Genomic DNA, 19,221 nt, shown 5'->3' on the forward strand with positions numbered 1-19,221 from the left:
ACAAAAGAGGAAAATATTTTGATAACTGTATTTCAACACAATTAGTGTTCTTTCTACTAATTTTATTTTCCTTTTTTAAAAAAGGAGTATTTATCTCAGGAGTTCATAAACTTCAAGAGACTGCCAAAGGAGTCCATGATGGGAAAAAGGTAAAGAATTCTTACAGGAAAAGGGTTAAGAGCCCTTAAACTAGAAACTTACAACATCATTAGAAGGAAAAAAGGTTATTTACCTCTGACACCAATTTCCTATGTTGTCCTTGTACATGTCACTCAATTTCTGAGGGTCTTAGCTTTTGGTGGTGGTGTGGAGGTAGAAGGGACACTAGAGGAAATCTATAAGGCATCTTGTATCTCTAATATTATATGACTCTGACTCATAACAAATAAAACTTGTATACTAATGTTCAAATATATTTTTACAAGTATGTTCTTTCTTCTCACCTCAGGAGTAGGTATTATTTTAAAGATAGGAAAACTACAGCACAAGAGAGGTGAAATAAAATTATTCAGACTCATAAGCTTAATCATTCTCTGGTGGTTCCATAGATCATTTTCTTTAGTAGCTTCAAATGCAGTCTAAATTCATTGTATTTTCACTTCTAGCTGTGAATCTGATTTTACTGTGGAAGTATGTCTCTCTTATCTCTCTGTCTGTCCATCTGTCTCTTTCTGATGACTCCTCTCCCTCATTTTTTAGAGACTGGTGTCATATAGTAGGTGCTTAATAAATGTCAATTGGATTGTATATAGTGCTACAATATACATTCAATTCATCAAACAGTTATTAAATAACTACTTTGGATAAGATACTTTCATTGCCCTAATACTGGAAATACAAAGAGAGATGTCAAAGAGCTTTAGATAATGCATCTTTGGATTTTGTCCCATGTTAGACAAATTATGTCAGATATAAGGCAAAGTTATTTCCTGGAATTAAGGAACTCCAGAAGGTCTATTGCTTAAAAATTTCTTTCTCACATAGTTTATTAATGGAGATTCCTATGAGAATAACTTTAGGATACAAGCAGTCTTGAAACTGGTTAAATCTATTGATCATTCACACTTTAGAGTCAAATGTTTTAATCAGAAAAACTATTGACTGAAATTTTTCTGGATGCATGGGAATTTTTATAAGGGAGGTGGGTGGAGGAGAGAGAGAGAAAAAAAAAGAACTGTGGAATTTTAGGATCTCAAAGACCTTTGATCATCTGGTACTACCTCCTCACTTTCCAGGCAAAAACAGCATAGGTCAGACTCCTACCCATGCAGCTCCCTTTTCCTTGGCCCTGCCCAAGTATTCACTCTCTATCTTTATACTCCATTTGTTGGGGGGGGTATGGAATATAGAAGATTGCAGAGTCAGGAGTGGTTCTGCATATTTATATGTATATATATATATATATATATATATATAAAATTAATTGATAAATTAATTAATGGTGTTGTGGATACTGAACACTCTCTTTCAGTTCAGAGCCTCAGAAATATACTTATCCAAGACTGTACAGAGAATCAATAGCTTATTTAAGAAATAGAGCAAAGACCTCTGGGATTCCCATGGAGAGGAAATATCCTTCACCTGAATAGAAAGGGCTTTGCTAGCATTGCATGAGCAGTACACTACAGTAAAGATATATACTTAAAATCAAGAAGATTTGACTTCAAAATCCATTTCAGACTCTTATTATCTATGTGACCTGATCAAGTCACTTCTATTCTGTTTGCTTCAATTTCACGAGAAGGTTGGACTATAGATGTACTCTAAGATCCCTTCCAGTTCCAAATCTATGATCCTTTGGTCTAGATAAAGATGTTTCCCAGGAGGCATAGATTCATGCTGACCTGAGAGTAATGAAGTATTTGTTGGAAAAAAATCTGTTTCCCATTCCGTCTGATTCTCAGATACAGTGGTCATATCAAATTCTCCCCTGGATGGGATTTTTTCCACCTTTGGAACCACCTGAGTTGGAATCAGCTCTTCCTCAATGGTGGAGACTTGTGTGCCATTTATTTCCTTCAGAGAAATTCCAGCTGAAACAACCAAGAGGAGATGGTCAGTGACTTGACCTCACAAGTAGGAAACTTCTTTTTTTTTTTTTTAGGTTTTTGCAAGGCAAATGGGGTTAAGTGGCTTGCCCAAGGCCACACAGCTAGGTAATTATTAAGTGTCTGAGACCGGATTTGAGCCCAGGCACTCCTGACTCCAGGGCCAGTGCTTTATGCACTGAGCCACCTAGCTGCCCCCAAAGTAGGAAACTTTTAACTCAGATTACTCAGGGGGCTATTCCAGGGGATTAATTTAGGATATAATTCTTGGTCCCTGAAGAAACAGGGAAAGATAAGGGGGAGATTCCTCTGTAAATACTCACAGTTTAAGGGACTCATGCAATAATTGACCTGGGCTTGGATGGAAAAGCAAGAAGAGTTAAGATAATAAGCTTATGTTTCATCCTTCCCTGACTTTGCCCTATCTCTTTTTTTGTGATGGCATTTTGGACAGTTAGGTTGTAGGAACATCTAACAGGTACATAACTTGGTGGGCCTACAGCATCCTGGGGGTTGAGGGAAGGGACTATAAAGATAAGTAATCCTTAACATAAAAGAACCTTTCCTAGTACATCAAAGAAAATTGGGTAATGTGGTATGGTACCTTGGAAACAGAAAGCATGGTGCCGGGACAGGGGATCAGGAAAGCCAGTCTGGTTGGAGTACAGGTAGACAGTTCTAACACCTGGCTTATCCCCACCACATGCAGTGCGGGGGGTAACGATAGGGTAGCGGACACTGCCATCTGCCAGCCAGCCAGCATGGCATTTGTCTAGACCCTGGCGCCAGGCAGCATAAAGTTGTCCTGTAGAAGCCAGGGTGGCATTGTGATCTTCGCAGTATTCTTGGGCTTCTTGGAAGGTGAATAGTTCCAGTCGAGTGACAAAGAACACCTCACCTATTAGGAACACATAATGAGATTAGATTATACCCAGAGCCAAATACCCAGTCTAGAAGGCTTCCCCCTTTCCTCACCTGGCCTCTTCTAGGTATTTTCACACAAATATATATTCAAAGTGTCATCATACTCTTCTTCATAGATTCATTTGTGATTTATACAGAGTATAGTTCCAACCTATCTGAGCATTATGGGAAACTGCTAGATGTGGAACCTTCTTCCACCAATGTAGATTAGCAACTAGTCTATAACTCAGTCTTGAAGAGTCTGCTGAGAGCCTGGTAGTTAAGTCATTTGCTCATGGTCATGCAATTAGTATGAGTCAGACAGGACTTGAATCCAGGTCTTCCCAATTCCTATATCCAGTTGCCTATCTTAAATGACGCATTCTCTTATGACTAAAAGCATTTTCCTTATTGGGCATTGTGTAAGTGCTACACACTGTTTTAGATTAATTAGTGCATACATATGAGCAAGGTTAGAGGATGACTTGATATTGGTGATTTTCTTTTCTCCTAGTATGTGGTTCCTACCTTTGAGTCAAAATGCTTCCCTGCTTTGTGCTTGAGAAGCATCATTGAAAATAATAAAGCTTGGAGAAAGACAGAGAAAAAAGAGAAAGAAAAAGACATTTATAGTTAGAGAAAAAGAGATAGAGACAAGAGAGACAGAGCCAGAGAGAAAGAGGGAGTAAGAGTAATAGACAGAGGCAAAGACAGAAAAGTAGAGGGAATATGGTGACCTAAGAGAGATTGATCCACAGTTTTTCCCCACTGGAACTTTTATGACTCAGACAGAGTTGTGAAGGAAAGCCAGATGGTACTTTGGGGATATTTGCTCATTGCTAAAGAGCTCCATTCAGAATTCCTCATGTTAAGCTCTCAACTCATATAGACCAGAGTTTTGGGAATGTTGATTACATACCCAGTAGCTGTTCTACATAGCAGTATACATCATAGGTCTCTAATGCTGGGCGGAGGCCATAGGTTCTGACTCCTGGGCTACTGTCTTTATCTCCAACACACTGGGTTCGGGGACTCACAATAGGGTATCTGCCAAAGAAAGGTTGAAAAAGTATTCAGTTCCAGACAATAAGAGATGGGGCTGATGAAAGAGAAGGTATTAGTCGCTTAATAGACTTAGAGGAGAAATGTCTTTGACTCTTCTAATGCAAACATGATTGAGAAAACCTGGACTAGGACTTAAAGGCACAGAGAAATATCTGGCTTTGGTACAATAACATCATTGTGTACTATAGCATCAGTCGTGAGGATGGACTTGGTGGTTTCAAGATGACCTCTGATTATAGGGAACTCCCTGAGAATCAAGATCACTAACTAAACTGGAAAGGATTAAAAATAAGGGGGGAGGGTGAGGGGCAACACTGACACTGGGGTCAGGAGAACCTGAGTTCAAATCTAACCTTAGAAACTTGATATGAACTAGCTCTATAACCTTGGGCAAGTCACTTAATCCCAGTGCTTCACAAAATAAAACAAAAAGAAAGAATTAGGGGGAAAAACAGTGGTAAAGAAGGAGAGGACATCTCTCCATCTACTCACAGTAACTCTTCATGAAATGAATTGTGAAGACAAAAAAAGTCCTTTCTCCATTTTTTTTTTGGTCAGGACTGTTCCTCACTGACCCTGTTCTTTAGTTTTAGTTTTAGTTTTTTTTAGAGAAGTCATTTAATGCAACCCCCTCCTTTTGCATTTGAAGAAATTGGCCTTGAGGAGTGAAATGACATGTCCCGGGATCCATTATCATAGGATCATAGATCCAGAACCAGAAGAGATCACAGAGGTCACGTTATCCAGTGGCATCATTTTATAGACAAGGAAACTGAAGCCCAGAGAAATATCATGAAATATCAATCTTGCTCAGGTATAGGATGGATTAAATTTCCAAGGTCCCTTCCAGCCTGGAGATTCTGAGACTTCTATCTGAAAAGCTAAAGGGAGAAAGGGAGGCCCTAATTCTGGGGCTCACCTGACTGTCTGGTCCTGCAGCCAGCCAGCATCACATTGTTCATAGCCAGACTCATATGCTGCCTGTAACTGTTCTGGTGTAGCGATGACAGCTCCCGTGGCCCTACAGGCCTGTTTGGCCTCTTCATAAGTGAGAGAGTATCTGGTGGAACCTGGACGGTAGTGGAATACAACACCTGGTGGGAAAGAGAAGAAAAAATAAAAAGTCAGCCTCAGTGTCAGCTCTGCGGATAGCAGTAGCTATGGTGGTGGTGTTGGTGAGATGCCAATTGAGACTTCTCTTCAATAGCCTGATATGCTAAAAGCATACTTTCTGTTTCTTCTCCAAAGTCTCAATATTCCAAATCATTTTTACTATTACATCTTGCCTGTAGGTATATATTCACTGAATTAGCTAGATATGGCACTACATTTCAAAGACTCATCCAATCTTTCCTTTCATCATCATCATCATCATCATCATCATCACACATTCTTTCTACTATGAACCAAACTTTGTGCTAAATCCTGAGGATTCAAAGAAAGGTGGACACAGTTCTTTGCCCTCAAGGAGCTCACAAGTCTAATCAGAAGTCAATATTTAAATAATGACATAGCAATAAAGATATATACAATATAAATGGGAAGTCACTTTAGAAGAGAGGCACTGAGGGTAGGGTTCGTAGATTTATTGACGTATCTCTTTCAAAAGTTTTTTAAAGTTCTAATAAACTTTATAGCTCATCATTTTATAGGAAAGAGAACTGAAGCCAATCCAGATAAAGTGACTCTAATGACAAGAACAGAAATTACCAAAAAGTAATATAATTTTAGAACTGTGGACAATTTTAAAAAAATATATTGTTTAATTAGGACCAATCACTTTCTACCTTCCCTTCTTTCCCCTTTCTTCTTTTGCTTTTACTCAGTTCCATATTCTGTGCTTGATGAGTTTGAACAGCTTAATTAAATGTTAGGAACCTTGGCTTTCTTTCCCATTCCTTGAACTTCAGAGGAAAATCTAGAAACTTTCTAGCACATTGATGTTTGTTTTCTTTTCATGAGGGGAGTGCTCAATGTTTACCTCCCTATCATTTTATTCTGAGAGCCTAGGATCCCTTAGTTGCTAAAGGATTCCCCTTTATTCACTTATCTTTAATTTCCTAAAGTTTTCCATTTGCCTGGTTGTTCCTTCATTAGTCATTGGAATTGTTCTGTGGCTCTCAGCTTCTTCAGGCAAGCTTCCCACCAAGTGAAAGTTGATCAGTTAATAACTGTTAGGTTTTCCTCTGTGAGTTCTTCCTAGTTTTATGTTTTCTAGTAGCTGACAGCTTTACATAGCAGAGATCTACTATTCCTATTCTTCCTACCAAATTCCACTTATCCAAATATATACATAATATCAATATTTTGATACATGGCAGTTAGATATGCAATATAATGGTTCCTGAAAAATTTAAAATGAGGGGCAGCTAGGTGGTGCAGTGGATAGAGCACTGGCCCTGGAGTCAGGAGTACCTGAGTTCAAATCCAGCCTCAGACACTTCATAATTACCTAGCTGTGTGGCCTTGGGCAAGCCACTTAACCCCACTGCCTTGCAAAAAACCCAACCAAACAAACAAACAAAAGAATTTAAAATGAATATCACAGAGAGCAATGGTGAGACCTCTGGTAGGCATGAGCAGGCTACAACATATAACCAAAGAGGAACCTGGAAGAATAAGAATAAAAGCTGTTATCAAGGAAATGTAAGAAAGGAAAGCAGAATGGGCTGGTCATTTGGAGAAGATGAAGGCTGAGGGGTAGGTAACCAGTACTCCACTGGTAAGATATTGCATGTCCTTTGTTCTCGAAGAGGGCTGTGATATCAGGGATATTGCCACGATTTGTAAGTTAAATGGAGTTAAGTGTGTGTGTGTGTGTGGGGGGGGGAGGTGGAACAGCTATGCAAAGTGACCAGACTCACTTTCTCTTCCAGAGCCATCTCAGTCCAGTGATCAGAGTGATTGGAGATAACCCTTGATGCATCAGTAGAAGTGAAAAAGGCCTCCAGATCATTGAGTGGGTCTTATGGGGAGACACAGTAAAGAATCCTTGAAAATAGACAGACCTGGAGGGATTGTACTCTAAAGCACTGGAGAGAATTCCTACATAAATAAGATCACATATCCTCTTGAGTTTTTGAACATTTCAGCGGGTCAGTTCTTTACTGCTGGATTCATAAGGTTCACTATTATTATCCTCTGATGCTTTGCTGATGCTTCCACAACAGTATTGTCCTTCTGAGATTTTGTGCTGAAAGGACTGGTTCTAATTCTCTTTACAGAGAACAGATTCCACTGCAACTTGATTATAAATAAATGTTGTGATAATCCATCTATTGGTTCCAGTCCTTGTGATGGCTCCCTAGTATTATGAGAGGTATTTCTGATAGTCAGATAGTCATAGAACTATCTGAAGACTCTCTAAATTCCCTCAAAGGGTTTACAATCAAATTAGTCTATATGATCTGGAAGAGCTGGGGCTGTGTAAAATTGTGAAATGATGCCAAATCCTGCCTTTTTTTGAGATCACCTTCAGATCCTTAACTAGGGTAGGGCAACTGGTTTTCAATCAGTCAGCCTGTTAACATTTGTTAAGGTGAGATTTCAAAGCTGATATCTCCAAATATGAAATTTTGTTGAATAGAGAAAAGTTTGGGGATGAACAGAGATATAATTAGCAATAATCTAGTGTTGGAGGAGAAAGAGTGGAGAATGGGGTTCACTTAAGGTGTGACCTGGGGGTACAAAGCAAAATCCAGACAACTGAAGTTGCCACTCAATTTTTTAAAGTTTGTTTTGTTTTATGTTTTCTTTCCCCTCTCATAGTTTTTTTCTTTTTGTTCTGATTCTTCTTTTACAACATGATTAATATGGAAATATATTTAACATAGTTATACATGTATAACCTATATTATACTATTCTCTATTGGGGGAGGTGGGAGAGAAGGGAGGGAGAGTGAAAAATGTGAAACACAAAACCTTACAAAAATGACTGTTGAAAATTATTTTTTCATGTAGTTGGAAAAATTAATTAATAATTAAAAAATAAAGAGAAGGAAATTCTACTTCTATTGGCATTTTTTAACCCTTAGAATCACAGATTCAAAGAATTTTTTTGCCTTTTTTTGAGGCAAGCGACCTGCTCAAGGTCACACAACTAGCAAATAATAAGTGCCTGAGGTCAGAGTTGAACTTAGGTCCTTCTGACTCCAGGGAGTGCTCTATTTGTTTGTTTGCTTGTGTTGTTTTCTTGGGATTTTTTTGCAAGGCAATGGGGTTCAGTGACTAGCCCAAGGTCACACAGCTAGGTAATTATTAAGTGTCTGAGGTCACATTTGAACTCAAGTCCTCCTGACTCCAAGGCTGGTGCTCTATCCATTACGCCACCTAGCTGCCCCGCCAGTGCTCTATTCACTGTGCTACCTAGTTGCACCAGAATCAAAGAATTTTGACTGAAAGGGACCTTGAAGATCATTCTTGTCCAACTGCTTTCTTTTATATCTGGAGTGACTGCAGTTCTATGCCCTGGAGTGACAAGGACATAAGAGATCTCAGGTCTCCTGCCTGCAAATTCCATGTCCTTTCCAATAAATTTTATGATGTGCATAGTACTGTGAATTGCCTGGCAACTTACCTGTTGGTGAGGATGGTCGCTCTGGGACAGCAGCAACATCTGGAACAGCTGTTCCTAGCACAATCAATTCCTCTCCTGTGAAGGCCGTGGCAGGTTCCAGCTCAGGAATGGCAGTGGAAGCCCCCACTGTGACTTCAATGGGGAAAAGAGCATCATGGGAAGAGGGAGTGATCTCATCTGTCTCATTTTCCAACATTGGGTAACCCGTGCCACCCAGTGTCCAAGTGAAGGACTCCTCGGGCTCAGACCACGTAGGAGTGATGACATTCTCTGAGGTGACAATGCTGCCTCGGGATTCCTGCTTTGTGACATTTTGAGGCAGCTGCAGTTCCACATAAGGCTGAGTGACCGTCTGAATAGTGATCTCTCCCTCACTGCTCAAATCATCGGTAAAACTCTCCGGCATGATTTCGGCAAAGTCCTCCCCTGGGGTAGAAAGCAAAGGGCAAGGGGAAATAAAGGAAGTGGGTCAGTTCAAAGTTTACCCTCATCTCCTTTGCATTTCAGAAGTCCCATGTCCAGGATGGACAGGGGGACAGGCTGAGTGGGCCCAGTATCTGGAGTTACACAGTTGCTTTCACTGATCCACATTGTGGGTGGCATCTATCTCTAGAGGTTGCTCTTGTTGCCTGAGCAGAACCCCTATTTATGTGCCAGCATAGAGAATGAAGAAACCATATAACACTTATGTACAAGTGGTACATGCTTGACCATGCATGGATATTCTACTCAAAGACTGCTGGAAAATTCTCAGAATGTCAGAACTTTAGAAGATCATATCTACTATTACTACCTCTTATTTATATGGTCATTATGATTTTTAGCTTCATTGACATCTCTTTTGCTTCCATTTGTTCATAGAAAGGCTTTTAATGACAAGAAATCAATACAAAAATGTATGTAGGGATTCATAATTCCTCAATGGATTGGACTAAAATGAAAATATTATAGCTGGAAGGGACATTAAACAACATTTAATCTAGTCATCTCATTTCTACAAATAGTGACAAAGACTTGAGGAGATTAAGAGGCATTATGATGCAGTTCAAAGGGCATGAGGTAGGGGTTCTTATTCTGGGGTTTCTGCCCCCCCCCAGGGCATCCATGGAATGGATAAGAATAGCTTTATTCTTTATTATTTTTAGTTTTTTAGCAACTTTTGATCGTCTTTGTATTCCCATTAATCTTCTAATGCATTTAAAAACATGATTCTGATGAGTCCATCCATAAACTTCTTCAGACTGTCAAAGGGATCCATGACACAAGAAAGGTTCAGAACCTCTTTTCTAAGGAGATCTCAGTGCTAGTCAATGCTCTGCCACTAACTGGGAGCAGCATTTTTGGGGAATCATTTAATTCCTCTTTGCCTGTTTCCTCATAATAACAAATAACTTGCCCACTGTCACAAAACTCTTTAGTGGTAGAACTGCAATTAGAACTCGGATCTTTTATCTTCCTGTCTGGTGATCTTGAAACAAGGTATAAGTTAAAAAATTCAACAATGAACTTTTATTGCCCCTAATTGGCACATACCCCCCTAAAATTTGGGGGCTAGTCTGTGGGAAGCAAATGCTCAAATACCCTTTGAAATAATGCAATTAACAGGACTCTCTTTTTGCTCTTGGTTGCCACTGCAATGAGGGGAAACAATGGTGTACACCAAGGTCAAAGGACACAGGGGCATAGTCAGGCTTAGTAGATATAGACTAAAATTTTCCCTAGGATACAGAGCATGATAGAATGCTAGATTTGACTTTGGGAGGAACCATGCTCAAATCCCACCTTTGACACTTTCTAGCTATATGATTCTGAAAAAAAAATCCGCTCTGAACCTCAATTTACTTATCTATAAAATGGAAATAAAAAACTTTTTAGGACCTACTTCATAGTGTTGTCGTGAGGTTCAAATGACCTAGTATATGTAAGGAGCTATATAAATGAAAGATTCCCTTTTATATGGTTGTGTAAGAGAAGTCTTTCAGGAGCTTTCTGGTACCTGAAGAATGTATCCCTCACTAGTTGGGGTCAAGAAGATAGGTATGGGGAACTATTCACAAGTGATAAGGTTGGTTTTACAGTGGTGAACACAGCTGGATCTCTTGAATTTAGTGGAGTTTGAGTTTATGCTAATATCCTAGAAATCAGGTTTAGTCCTTATGACTAAGGTTAGAATGTTCCATTCCTAAGTCTCCAAAGAAAAAAATCTTCGGTTTTTCTTTATTTAGGGTATTCCTCTAGCATTGGAGGACTCAATCATTAATATGATCTAATTCTGAACTTGTGAACACCTTTCTGTTTGATTTAGTTAACCTGAAAGCACTCTTTCCTAGGTGGTCTGCACTGTCCTTCAGGGTTGGGATGGCAGAGTCACAACCAAAGGAGTTGATTTGGAACCTAGGGAGAAAATTGTCTGTCATCTCTATAGTAAGAAGGATAGGGCCCCAAGGTGGGCAGAGGTGGAAAACAGCACAGTGCCAACAGAAGATTGTTCTGAGGTGCCAGATATAGGGTTAGGATTGTGGAACACAGGTGAATCAAGCAGGTTCTTTTCCTGGGGAATTTAAGAGAGGCAGATGAGGGCAAAGAGGTCTTTAGACTTCTTAGACCAATCAGCCTTGTATTTGGTCAGTGACTGTAGGGGAGAGAATAGCCAAGGCTTGGGGATGTGATGAAGCACCCAGCCTTGCTTGATCCTGAGTTTCTCTGCCCTTTGTATTGTCACTGTGCTGTAGGTGGTATCTGTATTGGTCTTGGGGTTGTAGCTAGCACTGCCCCAGAGCCCAAGCACAGCATGTACCAGAACTGATGAAGTGAATGTTGAATTTAAAGGCTGTAGTCAGATCCAGCCTAGTTTTGCCAAGTTGTTGTTCAGTCACGTGAGACTCTGTGACCCCATTTGGGGTTTTCTTGGCAAAGATACTGGGATGGTTTTGCAATTTTCTTTTCCAGCTTATTTTATAGGTGAGGAAACTGAGGCAAACAGGATTAAGTTACTTGCTCAGGATCACACAAGTAATAAGTATCTGAGGCCAAATTTGAACTCCATACTGGGCACTTTGTCCATTGTGACCTAACCTCCCTGTCGGTTTGTCTATATGGATGCTTGCCACCACTTGATCTTACTTCTGATTCCTTTTCCCCTAAGAAGGAGGTATATAAGGGGAGAACCATAGAATCATCCAATGGTAGAGTCATAAAGGACCTTAGAGACCTTTTAGGTCAACACCAACATTTTACATATAGGGAAACTGAGGTTCAAAGAGGATAGGTGATTTTTTTTCAAATTACTATCACAAATTAGTAGCATTATAGAAATTAACACTCATATATACTGATTTTCTACTATGTGTGTGTGTGTGTGTGTGTGTGTGTGTGTGTGTGTGTTTATGTGTGTGGCTAAATTGGAGGTGTAAGCAGTTATTTGATTTGGGTGTTAAGTTACACCAATTTTCTTAATTGTCTCCAAGAATTACTTGCCCCATTCCCCACCACACCTGAAATTGTAAGAAACCTACCTGTATAGCAGATGGCATCATAGCGGGATAAGGGATCCGGGTAGCCCGTCTGATTGGCATGCAGGTAGACAGTCCTTACCCCTAGGAGGTTGCCCCCACAATTAGGACGTGCCTTGGAGATGGGGTATCGGACACTGCGATCAGCCAGCCAGCCAGCACTGCACATGTCCATTCCACTTTGCCAGGCTAGGTACAGCTGCCCTGTGGTTGCCAGTTGGGCTCCCAGGCGCCGACACTCATTTGCTGCCTCCTGGAAGGTGAATTTCTCCGGGGATGTAGAATAAAAGACTTCCCCTAGAAAGCACATGTCAAACACTATGAGTATTTTTCTTTCTTCCTCTAACACGACCTTGCCAAAATACCTGGTTCTCCAGGTGCTCAAATTTTCAATTTTCCAGTTCTCTTCCCTAATTCTTCATATTCCTAAAGTCACAGTTTTCCGAGGTGCTAAGAATCTCAATCTCTCATATATATATTCATTCCTTAAATTCCGACATCCTCATTTTAGCAGGTCTTTGAAAGTCTCAAACCTTGCCCAACAACCCATCCCCCAAAGAACCAATTCCCACAGATTCAAGACTCATGATTCCCACTCCTTTTGGGATGGGGGTTGCAACATCAAGAAAGCAGAAAAAGTTAAAGAAAGAGCTGCTGAAATGGCAAAGTGGTGGTCAAAAGCAAAGCTGACTTTATCTGTGGGCAGAGAAGGTGTGATATGAGAGGTAGCAGGAAGGTTCTGCTGCCTAAATATATCTCCTCTATTAGCCTGTTTCTAGTCCATGAATTCCCATGCCTGGAAATGAATTCCTGGGCTCCTTTTAAAAATAGAAATTCTCTTGGGAATCAAATACAGTAAATAAGGGCTGGACTGGATAACTTCTGAGATCTCTTCCAAATAAGATTCTGTTCATGCAATTACTACCACCTCACTATAAACAAGTTTATCAGTTCTTTTCTTTAAGGCAAAAGAAGGTATTTGAGATTATTGAGTAGTTGGGTTGGAATTTTAGGGAATACCCCCTAAAAGATGAAGAACTAGCTAGTAAAAGGGAAGAGAGAATGCAGTTGGCATATCTACTTCAGTTATAATGACAGCTTATCACATTTTCCTGGTCTAGCCTGTGAATCATACAGTTATTCCCAAACCTAACTTTTCCCCATTCCAGTTCATGCCAAGGTAATAGACCTTAAAATAATCAATACTGCTTAACTAATGGATGAGACTGATGGAGTAAACATAAGCATAAGTATTAAAATAGGGAGCTATTTCTATTGGGATGGAGGTGAGAATTCCATTTACCGGGACTGGGGGAGATAGGGTTACAAAACAGAACAGGTGATAAAACATTAAGCAAAGTATTGAGAAAGAGTAAGCTACTCTGCTCATTTCATTCCCTTACTAGAAAAAAACAGAACAAAGTAGGTCACCCCATAGACTTCTGGGAAATGTCTATTTGATCTTTTTGAACAAATGGAGCTTCTAGTCCTCAGGCACTTTTACCTTCCATCTCCTCTGCAAAGCAGTACACATCATAGGTCTCATTGGTGTCTCGTATTCCATAAGTCCTTACTCCAGGAAATTCATCCTTATCTCCATAGCAGCCCTCACGTGGACTGTGGATAGGGTATCTGATAGAAACAGAATGTGAGGATTTAGAAGGGATCCAACTACAGGCTGCCTGTGACTTATATGTGTGTATATCAATGTATGTATATATACATATATATATATATATATATATAAATATGTAAAATTCAGTGGGTCAAACAGACAAAAATGGGGGGACACTAGCCTATAGATATTTAAGGATCCTTGTGGGCTACATATGACTTAGTATTAAAATGTAACGTTACCTATGTATTTTTGTTTATTTTGGTAAATATTTCCCAGTTATACTCTTAATCTAATTCAGCCCACAATTAGTAGAGATGTGTGTTGCATGAGGATTGAGGGCTGCATGTTTGATACCTTTAGTATAATCTATTTATTATACAACTTTTTTTAGCACCTTTATTAAAAAAAAAAGTATACAAGAGGCAGTTAGGTGACACAATGGCTAGAGTGCTAGAACTTGGGGCTAGGAAGATCCAAGTTTGAATTTTGCTTAGATTAGACTTTTGGCCCTGGTAAAAATCACAGGACCTCTGACAGCCTTAGTTTCTTCATCTGAAAAATAGGGATAATAGCATCTAACTCATTTGTTGTGAAGATAAAATGAGATAATATGTAAAATGCTCTGTAAATCTTTAAATGCTATAGAAATATTAGGTCTTCTATCTTTTCTTTTTTCTTTTTTTCCAACTAGATTGTGAGATCTTCCAGGGTAAGAATGTTGACTTTCTGTTTTATATGACTATTTATCACTACTGTTGCAGCCACATTAATTTTAGGGTGTGATAAAATTTATTTGAATTGACTAAAAGCTCACAAAGACCAGTACTTAAATCCAGCATTTCTAATATAAAATAATAGGGACATTTTTTGGGGGAGAGGGGTAATAAGTTTGAATCTTCCATCTGTGTACAGTATTCTTGGCATGGAAATGCTCTCAGCCAGTGTAGACCAATAACTTGTCTGCAACTATAAGTCAACTCTAACTGATTCTCTTAGAGCAGGGATGGGGAATCTCTTTTTCTGCCAAGGGCCATTTGGATATTTACAACATCATTCACTGGCTATATTTGGTCAAACATTTAATTAGTTCACCCCTAAAAAGCACTAGATTTATTGAATTTCGAGTCCCTGCTTGCAGTTGCCTTGGCAATGCCAGACCAATACAACCCAAGGGTTCCCTGCCTCTGTCTTAGAGGATTAGTTGAATTACTGAAAGGTTAAATGCCTTGCTCCTGGTCCACATCTAGAGTATGCCAAAGGCAGAATGTAAGTCCAGGTTTGTTGAATTCCAAGTGCCTTCTCTCCATTACAATATATTTATTAGTATCTACAATGCTCTCATTAGTATTCTCCTAACTTTCTCTTCTATCCTAGTTTTCTCATCCCTAAATCTTTCCTCTACTTCCCCCTTTTTATGATCTCATTTTGCTCCTGTCATGAAAAGCCTACCTGACAGTTTGGTCAGCCAACCAGCCAGCATCACACTGGTGGTACCCATCGTCATAGGCAGCCTGCAGCTGCTCAGGAGTGGCAATGACAGCACTATTCTGTATGCAAGCCTGCTGTGCCTTCTCAAAATCCAGAGTGTAGCGGGTAGAGATTGCTCTATAATGGAACACGATGCCTAGAAAACACATGCATACACATAAAGATGTCAGTCAGAATCTCCGATGCCTTGCTAACATCATATCTGCATGCTGCCCCTCTGCACTGGGGAAAAGGAATCTCAATGTCCCTTGGAAAAAGTAGAGTGGCCCCAGTAGATGTATCAGATATCCTTAGATCTTAAGACTGTCCTCTAAGACAGGGATTCTTTACACTTTTTTTGTGTTATGGATCCTTGGGGTCAATGGACCCCATCTCAAAATGTTTTTAAATGCACAAAATAAAGAACATAGAACTACAAAGGAAACGAAATGTATTAAAAATACAGGTTTGAAAAATGTGTATTTTTAAAATTCAAGTTCTGGGATCCTAGGTTCTCCACTCTGTGAAAATCCATTTGGTACCATCTTTTGAGAAAGATAAGATATAGAGTTGATCATCTTCCTCATAACTTCCTATTTCCTTATTTTTCTGTTGGGCAAAATTTGGTAGCAATACAAATTGGTCTATCTTAATTCCAGAAGCATTGTGGTTGCCAAAGAAAGACCCTATATTATCTTGAGTCATAAAAAAAATAAACAACTAATACAACTTTAGTCACTTCCTTTGACTTCTGGGATTGCTCTGGAGATGAAGTGGCAAGATATCGCAGAAAAAGTTCTAGATAAAGAATTGCTATTGTTACTGTTTAGTTGTGTCCCCATTTCCCTTTGTGATCCCCTTTTGGAATTATTTTGGCACAGATATTGGAGTGGTTTGCCACTTCTTTCTCCAGGTCATTTTACAGATGGGGAAACTGAGAAAAAGAGACTGAAATGACTTGGTCAGGGTCACACAGCCAGAAAGTGTTTGAGGCCAAATTTGAACTAAGAAAGATGAGTCTTCCTGGGTCCTGCACTCAATCCATAGTACCACTTAGTTGACCTGACAAAGAATTAGGAGATAGTATTCTAATCACATCTCTGCTACTAACTTGCTAATGTGCTATTAACTTGTTGTGTGACCTTATCTAAGCCACTCTATCTTAGTCTCTCCATCTGTAAAACAGCAATCTCTCACAGTATTTTCTGAGGAATAAACAAGAAAATGCATGTAAATGCATTTTTTAAAAGTATAAAATGTGAGGCATTATGACCATTACTTCAGAGGATAAAATCACTTCCCTTGGGCAAAGAAGGATAGGTCATGAATACTCAGGGAAGGAAATGTGGAGAATCTAGGAACCATCCTAGGATCATAGAATCACAGATTTATGGGACCTTGAAGTCCTCCCTCTCATATGTTTCTAACATATGAGCAAACTGTGGCACAAGGAGATTGCGATTTGTTCAGCATCACATAGCTAATATATTTCTGAGGTGAGATTTGAATTCAGGTCTTCCCTGACTCCAATTTTAGTTTCCAATCTAATACTTAAGTTGGGATAAAGTTCTCATGGGGAGGAAGTAGGGGGACCCTCACCTTTCACGATGACCTCCAGGGTAGCCTGGCTGTCCTCGATCCCATGCATCACCTCACAGCGATAGACACCAGAGTCATTGGAGCGGAGGTTGTTGATCTCCAGGGTAGCATCACTAGGGATGGCTGGGTAGTTGGGCAGTGAGATCTTGTCCTGGTAAGCATTGTTGACGCGCACACGCCCCTCAGTGGCCACCAAAAGGACCACCTCCTTCTCCTCTGAAAGGCGGCTCCACTTGATCCGGGGGGAGAGCGGGGGTGTGGAAGGGGCCGTAGTCACAGGGTGCACGGGGTCAATGAAATAGCAAGGGATGGTGAGAGAGTTCCCAAGGAGGACACGAAGGGGAGAAGGTTCTGGGATGCTCACACTCAGTGAGTTATCATGATCTAGAAAGGGGGATAGTGTAGGAGAGAGGCCATTAGCGCTTTAAGAACAAACTGACACTTCAGAGGATTTAAGGACTGTGTTATTTGAAAGTAGAAGGACTAGCCCCCTTCAGATTCCTCAACAGGACTAATGTTTTTTGAGTCTAGCACAAAAACTGGGTGGGTGGGGGGAGTGTTCTTGTCCAATGTATTTTCCCATTTATACCCTTAGCATCAACTCTACAACTGAACTGAAATGGATCCTTTTCAACTTCCCTGTGATTAGGATTCATGAGAAATGAGGTACAGGAAAGGCTCTGATCAGTGAGCCCTCAGAAGGGCATTATGGAATTGAAAAAGAGTCAGAAAAGAAAAATGAAAAGAAGAAAAGACTCTTTGCTTTGAAAAGACATAGACTGAGAGAAAATAAAATCAAAGATCACAGAATCATTAATCTTGCCAATAAAATGAACACAGGCTTATTCATCAAATCCAGAGACACTAAAAATATCCCTTACTGCTTCTAGAAGATAGTTTTCAGATTAATAAAAATTTGAATTAATAATGGAAGTAGAAAAAAATTTTGAGATTGTATATACCATACTGAAAATATAAAGCAGTTCAAGAAATTTTGGGGAGAAAACAAGAATATTTGGACTATATTCCTAACTTTTTCAGACAGAAGCATAAATGGTAATTGCTAATCGAGAGAACAATCAATCAGTCGACATTTTCCACGTGTCTCCTATGTGGCAGACATTGTACTAGGTGCTAGAATATAAATACAAAAGTGAGAGGGCTCTCTGCATTCAAAGAGGTTATGTTCTAGAAGGGATAAAATTCAGGTAGGAGAGTGATAGCCAAAAGAAGTATAGACTAAGCACTTAAGAAATGATTCTTGGATTAGATTGTCTTTATGGGTCTATGATGATGCAGACCGCAGCTCCTCCATACTTTAGTGTTTTGGCCAGGAGTGTGGCCAGAGAACATCATCACCTGCTGATCTGCCTTGTGTTGATAATCCTTTCTGAAAGTGGCTAAGCTGGCTCATCCTCCAATGACAGACACATAATAGGCTCATACTTGGAATCTTTCCATTTGGATAAGTCCTGCCAGGATTGATTCTCTGCAGCAATCCTTGAGAAGTTAAAGTCATTTCTGTCCCCAACTCAAGTCTCTGGGGGTCCCCTAGGGGAGGACTAGATCATTACTTAGTGAGTTCAGGAATGTTGGAGGCTTTACCTGAAATTTCCACAGAGATGGTTGCAGTGATGACTCGCAAACTCACCAACAATAAGAGTAAAGTGGTCATAATTTACCTGGAATAAATAAAATATGTAAGTAAAACAGTAGCTGAAGACAATCTTCAATTTACAGAAGAATTCACAGAGTTCTAGAGTTTGTAAGTGACTTTACAGGTCATCCGATCCAACCCTTATTGAACTAGAATCTCCTCTATGTCACACCTAAGTTTCAACATTGCTTGAAGAACCTTCAGTGAAAAGACCCTCCAACTTCCCTATGCAAGCCATCACACATTGGGATAGCTCTGAATTTTTAATTTAAACTAAATCGGCCACTTTTCACTTCCACTTTCTGCTCCTAGTTATGTCCTCTGGGCAGAATAAAACTAGTTTCTCTTCCATTTAGCAACCCTTGAAATATATCAAAGCAGATTTAATGCCTCCCTACTACAATTTCTCCTAATTAAACATCCTGCATATGTTTTTAAATCATAAAGCACATAATTCCATTCTATCCCTTTGTTTCAAATATTAACCATGTCAGTGTTTAAGTTCATTTGGAATCAAATAATTTTGAGTTGGAAGTTAGAGAACTGAGCCACATATGGATAGAACACTGAACCCTGGAGTCAAGAAGATCTGAGTTCTAAAATGGCTTCAGATACTCACTAACTATATGACTCTGGACAAGTCATGTAATCCTGTTTGCCTCAGTTTCTTCATCTGTAAAATGAGTAGGAGAAAGAAATAGCAAATGACCCCAGTATATTTATTAAGAAAAACCCCAAATGAGGTCACAACTGTCAGACATGACTGAAACAACTGA

At 39.6% G+C, this 19,221-nt stretch overlaps 1 protein-coding gene across 1 annotated transcript in view; it reads right to left on the reverse strand.

Moving 5' to 3' along the window:
- ACAN (aggrecan) overlaps nucleotides 1–18,463 on the reverse strand; it is a 42,207-nt gene extending 23,744 nt beyond the window's left edge. The window contains exons 1-10 of the mRNA XM_074236212.1: nucleotides 18,394–18,463; nucleotides 16,789–17,172; nucleotides 15,172–15,346; nucleotides 13,609–13,736; nucleotides 12,108–12,401; nucleotides 8,593–9,018; nucleotides 4,936–5,110; nucleotides 3,871–3,998; nucleotides 2,653–2,946; nucleotides 1,845–2,033 (exon numbers count right to left, since the gene is read on the reverse strand). Of these exons, the coding sequence (XP_074092313.1) occupies nucleotides 1,845–2,033; nucleotides 2,653–2,946; nucleotides 3,871–3,998; nucleotides 4,936–5,110; nucleotides 8,593–9,018; nucleotides 12,108–12,401; nucleotides 13,609–13,736; nucleotides 15,172–15,346; nucleotides 16,789–17,172; nucleotides 18,394–18,463 (2,263 nt within the window). The remainder of the gene's footprint in view (nucleotides 1–1,844; nucleotides 2,034–2,652; nucleotides 2,947–3,870; nucleotides 3,999–4,935; nucleotides 5,111–8,592; nucleotides 9,019–12,107; nucleotides 12,402–13,608; nucleotides 13,737–15,171; nucleotides 15,347–16,788; nucleotides 17,173–18,393) is intronic.
- Between the last annotated feature and the right edge of the window lie 758 nt (nucleotides 18,464–19,221).

Source organism: Macrotis lagotis, chromosome 4 (genome assembly GCF_037893015.1).
Source record: "Macrotis lagotis isolate mMagLag1 chromosome 4, bilby.v1.9.chrom.fasta, whole genome shotgun sequence".
Classification (NCBI taxonomy): Eukaryota; Metazoa; Chordata; class Mammalia; order Peramelemorphia; family Peramelidae; genus Macrotis; species Macrotis lagotis.